General features: G+C 44.0%; 1 protein-coding gene across 1 annotated transcript in view; it reads right to left on the bottom strand.

Moving 5' to 3' along the window:
• The window catches only part of COL22A1 (collagen type XXII alpha 1 chain), a 327,228-nt gene that overhangs the window by 230,515 nt on the left and 81,416 nt on the right, over nt 1-15,297 (bottom strand). The window contains exon 4 of the mRNA XM_048837254.2: nt 5,590-5,664. Within this exon, the coding sequence (XP_048693211.2) occupies nt 5,590-5,664 (75 nt within the window). The remainder of the gene's footprint in view (nt 1-5,589; nt 5,665-15,297) is intronic.

Genomic DNA, 15,297 nt, shown 5'->3' with positions numbered 1-15,297 from the left:
AAAATAAGGGGCACGACCTATGAAAAGTGGAGCACCCCAAAATGTATGGGGTGCGGAAGTGCAGGTAAGGAGAAAGGGGTTGACACCTTTATGCATATGTATGAGTCTTAATAGGCATAAGTGTTTCTCTGAATAAAAGGTGTTGCCCGGCCTGCATGCTGGGGGAAGAAATACCCAGGGATCTGCCAGGATGACAACCATGGGTGATGATGATGATGAGGAGAATAATGACTGACACTCTGGAAGGAAGAGAGAGGGGTCTCCCAGCAAGAGATGTGAGTGATATCGGTCATAGGCTTAAACACCTCATGCTCTCACCCCATCTGCTGTTGTATTTTTAGTATTTGTGGGATTCTTAGTGAATTATTAGTTTATCTGCTTAGTGAATTTGTTAATAAAGGAAAATGTAATCAACTGGAATTGTTTCTCATTTGCTCTTAGGGTCTCTTAAATCTAATAATATTCCTGATGTTGTAGCCCTCAGGAGACTAAATCTTTAACCAATGCAGTCTAAGACATTGGTTCTCACTCAAGGGTCTGTGGCCCCGGGGGGCTGCGAGCAGGTTTCAGGGGTCCACGAAGCATAGCCAGTGCTAAACTGTCTGGGGATCAGGGCAGAAAGCCAAAGCTCAATCCCCACCATGGTGGGGCTGAAGTCCAAGCAACTTCGCTTTGCGGGGCTCCTGTGGCGTGGGGCCACAGGCAACTGCCCTGCTTGCTACCCACTAATGCCGGCCCTGGGTTTTATATGCAGAAAAACAGTTGTTGTGGCACAGGTGGACTGTGGAGTTTTTATAGCACATTGGGGGGGCAAGAGGGGGCTCAGAAATGAAAAGGTTGAGAACCCCTGGTCTAAGAGAATAATCAGTAATCAATTCACCCATACATCTGTAAGGCTACTTACAGCATATCTGTTTTAAAAAATAATCCAATCTTGATTTTAAAAGCTTCCACAAACCTTGGCAAATTGCTCCAATTGTTAATTATCCCCACTGTTAAAAATGTGTACCTTATTTCCAGTCTGAATGTGTCTAGCTTCAGCTTTCACTTTCAGATTTCATTGGGCTGATCCGATCTCCTGCAGGCCTAGCTTAGAATATATTTAATGGTCCAGACCCAAGTTTGGTAAAACTTCATTTGGTAATATCTGTTGCATGTGCCAGTGCGTTGTGACATGATGATGATGCATCATAATGTGCCAGAGCCATGTCATCAATTACATCACATCATCACCAAGTTGTTGTGTATGGCAGGGAGCTATGCCACCCTAGGCTGTGACTCTGTTAGGTGCCCCAAGGAAACAGGGTCAGGGCTAGGCAATATTTAGATGGACTGAGTATGACAGCCAGGAATTCCAGAATTTCACTTTTGACTCTAACAACTTCGGACAAGCCACATAAGCCCTCTCATCTTAGTTTCCCTATCTGTAAAATAAGACTACTACTTATCTACCACACAGGGATGGTGTGCATATTATTTCATGTTTATACGTTGCCTAAAAAATACTAAGTGCTATTAAATCCCTTAAAAAGAAAAGGAGTACTTGTGGCACCTTAGAGACTAACAAATTTATTTGAGCATAAGCTTTCGTGAGCTACAGCTCACTTCATCGGATGCATTCCGATGAAGTGAGCTGTAGCTCACAAAAGCTTATGCTCAAATAAATTTGTTAGTCTCTAAGGTACCACAAGTCCTCATTTTCTTTTTGCAGATACAGACTAACACGGCTGCTACTCTGAAACCTGTCATTAAATCCCTTGACATTTACTGTATCAGGTGTTCGTCCGAGTGTCCTGATCTGAGCCCATTCCTCTTTCCTACATTCCCTTTGCATTTTCTATTGCGTCTGGTATTCTTTACTTCCTGGACTAAAGTAAAGTAATCGTCAAGTATTATGAGCTGTTACTGTGCTCTGTTAAACAGCTGAGGCATACCACCTCAAGTGTCTCTCACTGCTTTCCTTTGTTTATTATCTCCCCACCCCCAATCCTGTTTGTTTATACAGCAGTCTTCACTGAATGCTATTGCAAAAAAATTATCATCCTTTAAACTTAACTGGCCTGATCTATTTTCCAAGTTCCCCACTCCACCACCATTAGGGGTAGGTTCACCTGTTGGGATTTCACAACCTGCTGTTCCTGTGCTCAGACAAAACTCTGCTTCCCCTCAATTTATTGGATCACAGACACTTAAATTCATTTAAGTGGTGAGGTCACTGCATAATGCATTGTCATGGATCTACTTTTCAGGCCTGCCGTTGATGGTGATCTGTGCAACAGCTGTATGTGTTGTCCTTTCTAAGAGTGCACTGTGTAATAATAAGATGATAAAAAAATTCCCCACACACATTTGTTTCCACTCTCCTCCTCCTTAATTCCATTACTCCCCACCCCCCTTATGCACAAAACAGAGACAGAAGGGAAGGCAGAGGTGTTGCGCTTTAACACGGTTATACAGAGCCTTTGTCACCTCAGAGTTAGATTTGCTGCAATGCTCTCTGTATGGGGCTGCACTTTGGGACCCTTCAGAAGCTGAAGTTAGTTCAGAATGCAGCTTTCTTACACACGTTACACCAGGATCACCACTGGCTCCCAAGAATTTTCCAGATGGAATGTTAACCTCAAGGCCCTAAACAATTTGGGACCCTGGTTACCAAAGAAACAGGCTCTTTCCCTAGGCCATTCTGCCCCAGTTGAATTCTGCAGAGATGCTAGAGCTGGCATTCTCTCATACGTGTGAGAGATCTGGTGCATTGTACCCCACTGAAACACAACCGCCCACGGGATACAACATAGCAGCTCTTTAGCATCCTAGAGCAACACCATACACTAGTTCAGAACAGGAAACAAAGAATACCACAGCCGCAGAATCTGCCAGGATAGTTTTGGAAGGCAGGACGTCGTTTTTCACATGGATGTTTGTGCAAGACACTAAAGCTTGCATTCTAATCTTGCAAAAAATTGCTAGGGGATCCTTAATGACCCATATGGAACCAGGTTTGTCTGATGTCCCAGGTGGACTGATTTAAATCCACAAGCAGGACACTTTGATTTAAATAGATTTTAATCTTGTTTTGCATTTGTAATTTTTCGTTATATTCCTAAAGAAAGGTTGAGTCTCATTGGTAGGTACAAATTGTTACTTTCTGGTAACTAGAAGGACACACATTATTTAAGCAGTTATATAGTTTAACATACATTCATTCAGATTGTTAATTTTTACATTTTTTATTATGTCAGAAAATGATAAATGTATTTCTTATTTACTAGAAGATGATTATCTTTTTAGTCATGATCTGGGTCAAGCTGCCTTTGGATGGAAATTGGAATTCAGTTAAAATGCACAAAAAGCATTTTCAATTTGTTTGTATTAGTTAAATAAAACTACCTTAAATGTGTTGGATACAAAAGTGAAAAAAGTTTATCAAAACATGTTCTGCGTTTATTTATTAATTAAACAAAGAAAGTATTACCTGCAGTTAGTGAACTGATCTGATTATTGTCATCATGTCCTTCACAATTTTAGAACTAGTAGATCTCCTCTCACATTCAGTTTTATTCATAGATTGGAAGAGGAAAACAAATTTTGCTGCCTTTTCCATTCCAATTTGTTTCTCAACTTCAAATGAACTAGTAATTTCACTGGACTAGTTGAATAAACTGAAATAAAGAAAATATTCAGTCTGCACCTACTGAAGAGACCGCTGCCAGGGGTGCTGGAACAATTTTTATAGTGGGGCTGCTGAGAGCCATTGAACCAAATTGTAAACCCTGGATATAATGAAAACCACTTCAAGCCAAGGGGTGCGGCAGTACCCCCAGCACCCCTAGTTCCAGCACCTATGACCCCTGCTGTCAAAAGCTGGTTTAGCATTTCAACAATCTCTGGTTCCAGGTGCTTAGCCAGTGGCTTCCTCCAGTTCACTGATCTGACTTTCTTTAAAACTTGGCAGCAAACATATACTGCTTGAATATGGTTTTTTTTACTTAATTTAAATTATTTTAATACATTATAATAAGTTTAGGCCTTAACTTATGGTGTCAGAATTTCAGAATTTAGTTTTAAATAGGTTTCTTTTTAAAAGGAAAAATGTATTTAAATAAAAACCAGATTTGATTTTTTAAATCACTGATTTTTATCCACCCTGCTTACATCTCATCTGCCTCCAACAGCACAGTGACCCCGAGCACAGTGCTGGAACATTATTAGTCCAATACTGTCCCATCCCTTGAATCACAGTTAGAGCAAAGAATCCTTGTTGCTTCAGAGTATGAAAAGCTATCTAGTTACTTCTAAGAATTACCTTGTATTAAGAAAAAAGCTAGAAGTTGCTGTAATCCGTGACTCTAACAATCTGGTTGTGAAGTCACTATACAGTATTGACAACCTTTTAACTTTAGATTTAAGAGATAAATGTTGGCCTAGTAAATGACTGTCCTGTGCTATCAATACGGCTGGAAGAACTAAGTCATCTGTCATCTGTGAAGTGGAAATGCGGAATACTGATTTATTGTCAGTCAGAGAGAGATGAGTAAAATGAAAGTTAACATTGAAAACTAACTTCATTTTATCTGGGAACTACTCCAACGGACCCAAAGTGATTGACAAAAGGATGTTTCACTTTTTCAATGCTCAACACTAAAAAGTCATAAAAGGGAAGGGTGGGTTTTATTAAACAAGTGACCCACCGTACCAGTCAGATACAAACTGGAGGACATGTGCTGCCATTTACAACACCTATGTGTTGGGAAGGATTACCCAGCTGATACTACATAGGGGATGGGTGCTAATCCTCTGGCTCATTATGAGCAGCAGCTTACACTGTGAACAGTCTAATTTAATATCAGTGGGGGTACTTGCAGAGACAATGCCAGCACGGGTGACAGAATAGAGCCCTGCCAAATCTAAAATACATGTCAGAACAGATGAATGGGGAATTCCTTCTACAGGAGTCCACAGAACAGGAAGGATGCTGTCACCCTGTGTTGACAGAGGTCTAGATGAAACCCCACCATTATGGATACAAGCAGCCTGAAAATAGCACAGACAGAGTTGACACCTCTCTAACAGGAATCCTCAGGTGAAATGAGCATCAACGACTACCAGGGCTGTCAAATCCTGTACCCTTCTCCCCATATCACCTCCCAACATCAGGCCATGCTAGTGGCCTCCATAGCTGTGACCAGACTTCTTGGTTCAGACAGAAACATTCCAGGAATTCTCCTGATGGGCCAGTTTTCAGTTACAGGAGTTCATGACACCACAAATAAGCTATAAAAGGGGTACAAATTACGCACACATGTGACAGAATCAGTCCCACAGCTGGCTGAAAAGACATACCAGAACTCCCAGAAAAGCCTTAATGTCACTAGCCCTAAATCAACTATACTCACTCCATAGCAAATGAGTCAACTAATAGGTCTCTTCCAGCATTGCTGCTTCCAATATATATCACTGGATATATGTTACATTAAGGAAATGCCAAGAGGCAAGGAAACCATAACAAAGTCAGAACATTTCAATAGGACCTACACTATTATGTTATTAAAATTCTCAGAGGCACTGCAGAAGGGAAGTCTCTGGGATTACCTGGGATTTCATCAGTCTCTCCATTGGTGTGTTTAAATCGATCTCCTTCCACGTGGACATTTGGACACAGCACATCTACAAAGAACAAGAATAAAAAAGCAATGACTATAAATGAAAGCTTGGTCACTCAATGGAAAATTATATAAATATAAGCAGTATCTATCTATCCCACTGAAATACTCCCCTCGGGATGTGAAATACAGATGCCAAAATTCGAACCACCTTCCAGTCAGTAAAACCTTTATTATGGTTAAAAGAAAAGGAGTACTTGTGGCACCTTAGAGACTAACAAATTCATTTGAGCATAAGCTTTCGTGAGCTACAGCTCACTTCATTGGATGCATCTGATGAAGTGAGCTGTAGCTCATGAAAGCTTATACTCAAATGAATTTGTTAGTCTCTAAGGTGCCACAAGTACTCCTTTTCTTTTTGCGAATACAGACTAACATGGCTGCTACTCTGAAACCTTTATTATGGTTGTTATTTGTATTATGGTAGCGCTTCCAGGACCTGGCTGAGATTGGGGCACTGTACAAACATTGAGTAAGAGACAGTCCCTGCTCCAAAGAGTTTAAAACCTAACCAGACAAGACTTTCACCCAGGCTCCCAATATCTCCTATCTCAATTACTGGCTTTGACAAGTGGATTCAGTGGAATGCTGCTGCGATAATCATTTCCCTAGCCTGTTGCTTTGACCATGTTACCCTTTCCTTTGCTTCCTTCCACAAGCTCCCCCTTCTTGATCATGTCAGCTACTTGGCTTCACTTTCGAGGCCCTTCATGGCCTATCCCCACCCTACTTATCGTCTCTTATTCACTATCAAGCTGTCAACTCCTGCCTCTGTTCAACCCATGTCCATCACCCATCTATTAAATTTTCAAACAAGCACCTTTGTGCTTTTCTCCCAAGTTGCCCCTCACACATGGGAGAAGCTCCCCATAAACATCCACAAAGCTACCTCAATATCCTCCTTCAACACCCCCCTTGAAACTCTCCTTTGTGGTGAAGCCTACAGCAAACTTGACAATGGTTAGGTTGTTGATGTGCTGAGACCACTGCCCATCACGATGACCAATACTGTCTCATTGTTTTTCTGTACTTCCCTACCTGTCCGTCTGTATCTGTTTGCTGTCTCTTGTCTTATATTGGATTGTAAGCTTTTTGGGTCTTTGTTCACGACTGAGGCTCCTAGGTAAGGCTACAGTAATACAAATAACAAACACAGACTCGCCCAAGGTCATCGAGCAGGTCAGTGGCAGAACCAGAACCAGAACCCAGGTCTCCTGAACCTCAGTCCAGTACCATATCCACTGGCTACCTCACCTCCAAAAATTTGGGCTTTAACTACTTCCCAATGCTCCTTTATTTTGCTCATCCACAAACCACTGCTGAGCAAAATGAAGACTTGGAACACCACTCCCAGGTGAGCCCAGTGCCAAATAGCATTTGGTAAAAATCACGTCAATACCCAACCGGTGTCCAGCATTTTTCAAGCTCCAAATTGGTGTCAACTCGATCTTTGGGTCCATCCATCTAGGTACCTGCCTATCTACCTCTTTCCTATCATAGATCTAAAGTAACTTTTTATTTATATTTTGTTTTCCTAGATCAATAGCTAATTTCACACTTCTAAACAATGGGACATATGGCTCAAGGAGTCTGTTTAACGAGAATATGAAAAATGAGCACACCAGACTGGGCATTAGAAACCATGCTACTATTTTTCATTCCATACTTTAATGTTCAGCCAGGTGGGAATTTAACACAGATACTATTGCTTCATCTGCACCAGATGTATGCACAACTATAAACACATCCCCTGGCCTCCCACTGTTGTAATGCCATCCTCATATATCTTTCCCTGCACCTTTTGCTGATTATTAACCACTGCTGCATTACACCATGCACCGTTTCAATTATTTAATTGTTAAGGAAGGGACCTGTCTTTCTTTGTTTGACCATTAAAAAGGTATACTCAATTTAGGAGTGATACAAATAAAAAACATGATCACCATCATTGATTTCAGTGGCAGAGGTTACTGTACACTTGTTCCCTAAAGGAAGCCAAACCCATTATGAAATGGACAAAATGTACACTCTAGAACTGGTACTGAAAACAATCCCTCATACTACTATGATATCTCTTAGCAATCATTAATGTACAATGGACATCACCACAAAGCATAATCATCTTATCGGTAAGTCTGTCTTGGGACTGCAGCACTGCTCCAAGATCAGAATTGTAAGACTGTAGATTTGCTACTGACAATCACACTTCTTTGTGTATTCCTCTTCTGGAATGCTTTTTTATTCAGTACGTGTTCTTCTCCATTAATCCTGCTCTGGAACAAGAGGAACACAATTAACGGGAAGAGGGATGGATGGACTGATCTAGGTAAGAGGACTCCCTGAACCTTTCATCATAGCTTGACCCATTCTGTTTTGGTTTGGTTTTTTTGTTCCAAAATCTTCAGTTCACTTTTTTTAAAAAGTTTCAGGCACTTTTGGGCTCTGGATAGAAGCAAAAGGCCCCCAAACTCCAAAACAGGCTGTTCTTGTGGCATTTCCAACCCAAGCTGTAAGAGCAAATTCCAGAAATCTCACAAGGACTCCTTACATTCCCAATTATGCTGATAAATAGCAGAAAAAAACCCCACAGAACCAAAATACTAGAAAATGTGCTGTTATCCAGAGCAGCTTTAAAATGAACCAAATTATGGCATTTCTACTACAGTACTTCCCTTGACAGACTATTCCACAAGCCGGGACGTTGTTCCATATATCAAGACAAAATTTTACATTGCTCAATTTTGTTGCTTCTTTCCTAGTGAGACACACCCCTACTATTACCTTAATAATTCCTTATCCCCTTGAAGCCCAGTCCTGCCTTCATTTCCACAGATCCACCTGTCAGCAACTTCAGTGTGAGTTGCACCTGTGTAACAGATTAGAGTTTGCTGTTTGTACCTTTCAACTATTTGCAGATGGCTTAAAATTCCTCTTTACCCTTTCATCATAATTTAGCCAAACAACACATGTTTAGGGGCCAGAGTCTGATCCCAGTTACATCAGTGTAAATCTGTGGTAATTTAGTTTACTTCAGTGGATTACACCACTGTAAATGGGAGCAGAATTTGGCCACTGTATCTTTTATTAATTGCCTTCTTATGCAATCAACCCCAGTCCTTTAATTACACTGCTGTCTTTCATCAGGAGAGATATATTCTCCTGTAACTATCCTTAGTTTTTTAACTAATGAGCTACTAGCTCTGAACAAAGTGGCACTGAAGGCCTTATCATCTAGGCTTTTTGAATTGAAGCTGCCAGCCTCAAGACACGAGTATCAATGAGTTTATTGGCTGTACTGAACATGTCTCCACTATAGAGATATCCAGGTACGCACCTAAACTTCTAAAAAGCCTTCTTCCAGCATGGACTTGTCTTGGAGTAAAACCTGACACAGATTTATGGGAGAGGTGGTCTTCAGTTGTCCCGAAGTGCTAGTCAGCTGTGACAGAATACACCCCCATATTCAGAGCCTACACACTATTGTAATAATCTTTGTACAAAGTATGCCTTGTAAGGTATAATTTGAAAACTCATAATTTGCTGGTCAGTATTGCCCAGGTAAAATATGTGTGGTAACATTGTATGTGAAGTTATAAGAGTCCCCTATATGGTGTTATTAACACATGCTCCAAACCCCACAGTCCCACACAAACAGATGTTGGCAAACAGGTCTGACCTAAACAAAGGAATGTGTGCTTACTTTAATTTGCATTTAAGCAGTAAACAGAACCATCAAGCAGAAAGGGGAGACAAAGGAACCTCAAACAGGTGAAACAAACAACAGGAGACATCCTTCCACATAGACCTTGTCTACACTACCGAGTTTTGATGCCAAAAACTGCCTTTTGAGGGCCAAACAGTGAATGTGTACACACTGCAATGCGAGTTTTGTTGGGAAAAACGCCCAGTTTTGGCGACAAAATACATCCACCCCAATGAGAGACTTACGTCTTTTTCCTCTAAGTTTTTATCGACAAAGTGCCAATGCAGACACCACGCTTGATTTCATCACTTTAATTGGCCTCCAGGAAGTGTCCCACAATGCCCATCCTGACCACTGTGGCCAGCAGTTTGAACTCTACTGCCCTGCAGCCAGGTAAATAATCATCCACCCCTCCCACTTAGAAGCCCTGGAAATTTTTGAAATTCCATTTCCTGCTAGCTCAGCGTCGAGAGATCTCAAAGCATCTTCCCAGGTGAGCATGGTGCTACCAATACATGCGTGGGCACGTTAATAATTTCCTTACTAAAATATAAGGCCTGAAATGTCACCATTGCCTACTAGGAAAACTGTAACATTAAAGCACCTTTGACAGAGATATACATTACTGGTGCTGATTGTCAAAGTGCTACCTCAAAGCCTCCCTGATTCAAATTGCCCTCCTCTAGGCCCTTCTGATAGCCCAGGCTGCTCAAAATCAGCGGCCAAGCGGTCTGCCTCAGCACTCCATCCCTGAGCAAACCTTTCTCCCTTAGCTTCATGGAGAACATGCAATGTACAGCACACAGCTATGACCATGGGAATATTATCCTCATTAAAGTCTAACCTGCCATAAAGGTATTGGCAATGCACCTTTAATCTGCCAAAGGAACATTCAACTGTCATCTGGCACCTACTCAGCCTGTTGTGGAACTGGTCCTTACTGCTGTCCAGGTGTCCCGTGTAAGGTTTCGTGAGCCATGGCTGTAAGGAGTATGCCGGGTCTCCCAAGATCACTATGGGCATTTCAACATCCCCCATTGTAATCTTCTGGTTTGGAAAGAAAGTCCCCGCTTGCAGCTTTGTGCACAGGCTGGTGTTCCTGAAGATGCGTGCGTCATGTTCCTTCCTGGACCACCCCATTGTGATGTCAGTGAAACGTCCCCAGTGATCCACAAGTGCCTGGTACACCATGGAGAAGGACCCCTTCCTAATAATGTACTCCATCGCAAGAAGGTCCGATGCCAAAATTGGAATGTGTGTGCCATCTATCGCCCCTCCACAGTTAGGGAAACCCATCTCTGCAAAGCCGTCCACTATTTCATGCACATTTCCCAGAGTCACGGTTCTTCGTAACAGGATTGTGATTTATTGCCCTGCCGACTTGCATTAACGAAGCCCCAACAGTCGACTTCCCCACTCCAAATTGATTTGTGACCGATCGGTAGCAGTCTGGAGTTACCAATTTACACACAGCAATTGCCACACACTTCTCTACTGAGAGGGCAGTTCTCATTCTGCTGTCCTTGCACTGCCGGTCTGGGGCAAGCACCACGCACAGTTCCAGGAAGGTGGCTTTCCACATCCAAAAGTTCTGTACCCACTGCTCTTCATCCCACACCTGCATGGTGATATGATCCCACCATTCAGTGCTTGTTTCCCAAACCCAAAAGCGATGGTCTACCCTATGCAACTGCTCTGTGAATGCCAAAAGCAATCTAAAGTTGCTCCTATCCATACCACGCAGAATGCTGGGCACCTGTGAGTCTTCCTCTGTTAGAAGAAAGAAAAGGAGGACTTGTGGCACCTTAGAGACTAACAAATTTATTTGAACTTAAGCTTTTGTGAGCTACAGCTCACTTCATTGGATGCATTCAGTGCACTCTGTTAGAAACTTCACGATTAACTGCACTGCCATCCGCGATGTCGTCATGACATTTAGCAGAGCATAGGAGAGCACTGTGGGATCCATTCCTTCTCACAAAGATGCGGGGGTGCACCGCAAAAAAGGGCTGTTGCAAAAATGCTGCAAAAGAAAGCTGGAAGCCCATGAAATGCTGGGACAGAAAGCAACACATCACAGGACATTTAGCATGGTCCCAAGATGCGCCTCAAGCTGTTCCACCTTCCCACAGACGGTGTCGAGCTGGACTGTGGGACAGGTACCCGCAGTCAGTGGTGAGCTGGAGCCGGTTGTTAAATTTAGAAGCCCTTTTAGAATCGGTTGTTCCGCGAGGGACAACTGGTTTTAAAAGGGCTTCTAAATTTAACAACCAGCCAAAAGTGGTGACTTAGGCGCCGACTCCATGGGTGCCCTGGAGCTGGAGCACCCACGGGGAAAATTTGGTGGATGCAGAGCCCCCACCGGCAGTTCCCCGCCCGGCCCCAGCTCACCTCACCTCCGCTCTGCCTCCTCCCCTGAACGCTCCGCTCCGCTCTGCTTCTCCGCCCCGCCCCATATTTCCCGGGGCGGGGAGCGGTTCCCCTGCGCGCCCCCCCAGTTTCCTGCTGCGGTGCAGGCGGCCCTCCTCATGCCCCCCGCCCCAGCTCAGCTCCACCTCCGCCTCCGCCTCCCTGGGCCTGAGCGCCAAGCCGCCGCCTGCTTCTCAGCCTCCCCTGGCTTCCCGCACAAACAGCTGATTCGCGGGAAACCGGAGGGGGGGGCGGAGAAGCAGAGCGGGGCGGCGCGTTCAGGGGCAGATGCGGAGGTGGAGCGGAGGTGAGCTGGGGCCGGGCGCTGGGCGGGGAGCTGCCGGTGGGGGCTCTGCACCCACCAAATTTTCCCTGTGGGTGCTCCAGCCCCGGAGCACCCACGGAGTCTGTGTCTAAGGTGCCACTTTTGATGTGATCAGTGGGGGGAGCAGCCGCTCTCCCTGCTCCCCCCCCAGCTACGCTCCCCCACCCCTAGGAGACAGAGGGACCTGCTGGATGCTTCCTGGGAGCCGCCCCAGGTAAGCACCGCCAGGACTCCCCACCTCGGCCCCCAGCAGGTCCCTCTGGCTCTTAGGGGTGGGGCAGGGTGGGCACCCATTATAGTGGCCCACAAGACCCTCCTGCCCAGTTCTGGGGGCAGTCAGGGGACAGGGAAGGGGGGTGGATGGAGCAGAGGTCACAGGGGGCGGGAGAGGGCCACGACCTCCTCATGGGGTGAGGAGGGAACCAGTTATTAAGATTTTGGCAACTCATCACTGCCTGTAGTGCATTGCTCATGCTGTCGATGACGGTGCCCCCAATGTGGATGTGATCTGCCGACAGAGGGAGCAAGTGTGAACATGAAATTCCGCTTTTTATGACGTAGACTTTTGGATGTCAACATTCCTTTGGTCAACAAACTTGGTAGTGTAGACATGGACTACAAAGTGTAGAGTTTGTCAGTCTTGTCTACAGAGATCGTAAGCTCCACGGGGCACAGACTGTGTATGTACAGCACCTAGCACAATCTGGGCCTGATCTTAGGGTCTCTAGCCTCTACTATAAAAACAATAAAATTTAGCCTGTACCAATACACAGAAATAGGGCCAGACCCCCAGCTGTCAATGGAGCTAAATGGATTTATAGCAGCTAAAGATCTGCTTCCTAAAGTTTATTTTTAGCCTGATTCTTAAAAAGAAAATGGAAGTGGAAACCCCCTTTCCTTGCTCAGAGGGACAGAAACTATTTCTTCCTGGGATGGGAGAAGAAGGCAGGGAGAGCTGGGGAAAGCATACCAAACGTAAGACACCTCCTGACTTACAAATGGACCACATATGATACAGAATCCACAAGACACCCCCAGCATGGAACCATGCAGTCCTATTTCCACAGTAGAATGGCACTTTAATGGATGAACACGTGCGCAGCTAATGCTAGTTTCAGTACCGTGCCCCACCTGCAACGATGCCCTCAGGCTGCCAGTACCCAGGAGTGTGGTACTTTGTAATTATTACCGTTTAAAAATGAGTTACTTTGTAATTATCATGGTTTCCTCTGAGGCAAAGTTCCTGGGTTTGGTTTCTGATTCCAGCCGAGGTGAAGTTAATACTCCCCTTCATAACATGCATTTGACTTGACTTATCTCTCAGAACAACCTCTGAAGGGGCCACGGTTGTACTTGATTCGAACGAATAAAGAGGGAAGAAAAATAGAAGGTGAAAGAGAGAGGCAGAGGAGAGGTCATCCCCATGGAAACATATCAGACTCTCCTGTAGTTTACAGTGCTCTTTGCAGTATAGTTCCGAGATGCTGTGGCCTTTAATTAACTGGGAAGGTTGCAAGCAGAGTTAGGTGAACTGTTTGTTGCAAAAAAATTACTTGATAGAAGCTTAGCCTTTTTATTGTGTGCATAACTGTTCCAGCCAAACAGGCCAGAACTAATATCCACTGGTCAATTATTCTATTCTTAAGACTGTCATCTTCCTCCCAAGGGACTGGGCTTTTCTCCTATAGGCAAAGGTGCTCCCTCAAACTGCAGTACATTTCACTTGCTGGACTCAAGACTCCCTGACCTTCCAACATGAAATTCCCTTTTGGGAACAATACTCATCAGCACTTCTCTCTCTCTTAGTTGTGTGTATATCTGATTCTCAGTACAATATGAAAAGGAGTACTTGTGGCACCTTAGAGACTAACCAATAATTGGTTAGTCTCTAAGGTGCCACAAGTACTCCTTTTCTTTTTGCGAATACAGACTAACACGGCTGTTACTCTGAAACCTGTCAGTACAAAATGACATCCTGCAGGGCTTCGTGTACTGATGGTTACCAAAACAACAGGCTGTGACTAAAGCAGGTTAAGACTAGCCAGGAAATCTGACACCTGCCTCCTTTCCCTTTCCTTCAAACTCAAAAGCCCTCCCCCGGCAGGGTAAATAAGACTCTTAAGGAAAACACTACCAGCCCAAACCTTCACTACTTGCTGCAGGGCACGACCAAGTCCTTAGTCCTTTCCCGGCCACAGCCCTGTGTCTTTTCTCCCCAGTTGTAGCTAGCATTTGCCTCTTTCTCTCAGGGGCCATAAACATTCCTCCACCATCTGGTTGCAAGGGTCTCAGAATTCTACCTCAAGGTGGCACCATTGAGGCACAGAGGAGCCAATGCCCAACCTCTCACATGGGTCCCATCCCTAAGGTCTTAAACTATGAAGTGCTATCAACTCCCACCATAAACAGCAGCTTCATTCTTCACTCCAGGCTGCTTCCTGTGCTGACTTCCTTCTTAGGAGCTCTTCCGTAGGCTTCTATAACATAGAAGGCAGTATCTCATCGACATGCCACTCTTCAATGCCTCAGAGAACTTCAGCATTGACAAACCTTCAGAATGGACAGACTGCAAACAATATGTTGCAAGATTTCACATTGCTACCAAGCTCCACAAATAAACTGGAGATATGCAGGTATCTTTAATTCATGCTATGGGGAAACAAGCACAGCATATTTTTAAACTCTATGACTTTACTGGAGACAGTCACAAAGATGACTATGAAAGGGTTCTGGCTATATCTGATGCATACTTTATACCTCAGAGAAATGTGGCTTATGACAGCATTTTTTTCACCAGAGAATTCAAGGACCAGGAGAAAATGTTGAACGTTTTATAAGACCTATGCATACATTGGCTGAAAACTGATTTGGGGACTGCAAAAAATGAAAACATCAGAGACAGGCTGGTTATTGGGGTAACAGATGAAAACCTTGCACAACGGTTCCAATGGAAAAGAGATCTAACTCTACACACAGCTTTTCAAAGAGCAAAGCAGTCTGAGCTGGAGAGACAGCAAAACCAAGAGCAAGTGGCCAAACTTGAAAAACAAGAAACTAGTTTAGAGGCATTAAAGAAAATCAGCGAGACAATTAAATGTCATTATCATAAGCCCCCGAGGCAAGAAGAGAGAATCCCAGGGTAAGAAGGACAAATTCCAGGCTACATGCACAAGGTATGGAAAAAGTCATATCCCAGTAGA

Source organism: Caretta caretta, chromosome 2 (genome assembly GCF_965140235.1).
Source record: "Caretta caretta isolate rCarCar2 chromosome 2, rCarCar1.hap1, whole genome shotgun sequence".
NCBI classification, from domain to species: Eukaryota; Metazoa; Chordata; order Testudines; family Cheloniidae; genus Caretta; species Caretta caretta.
This window is presented reverse-complemented; position numbering and strand designations above follow the sequence as displayed.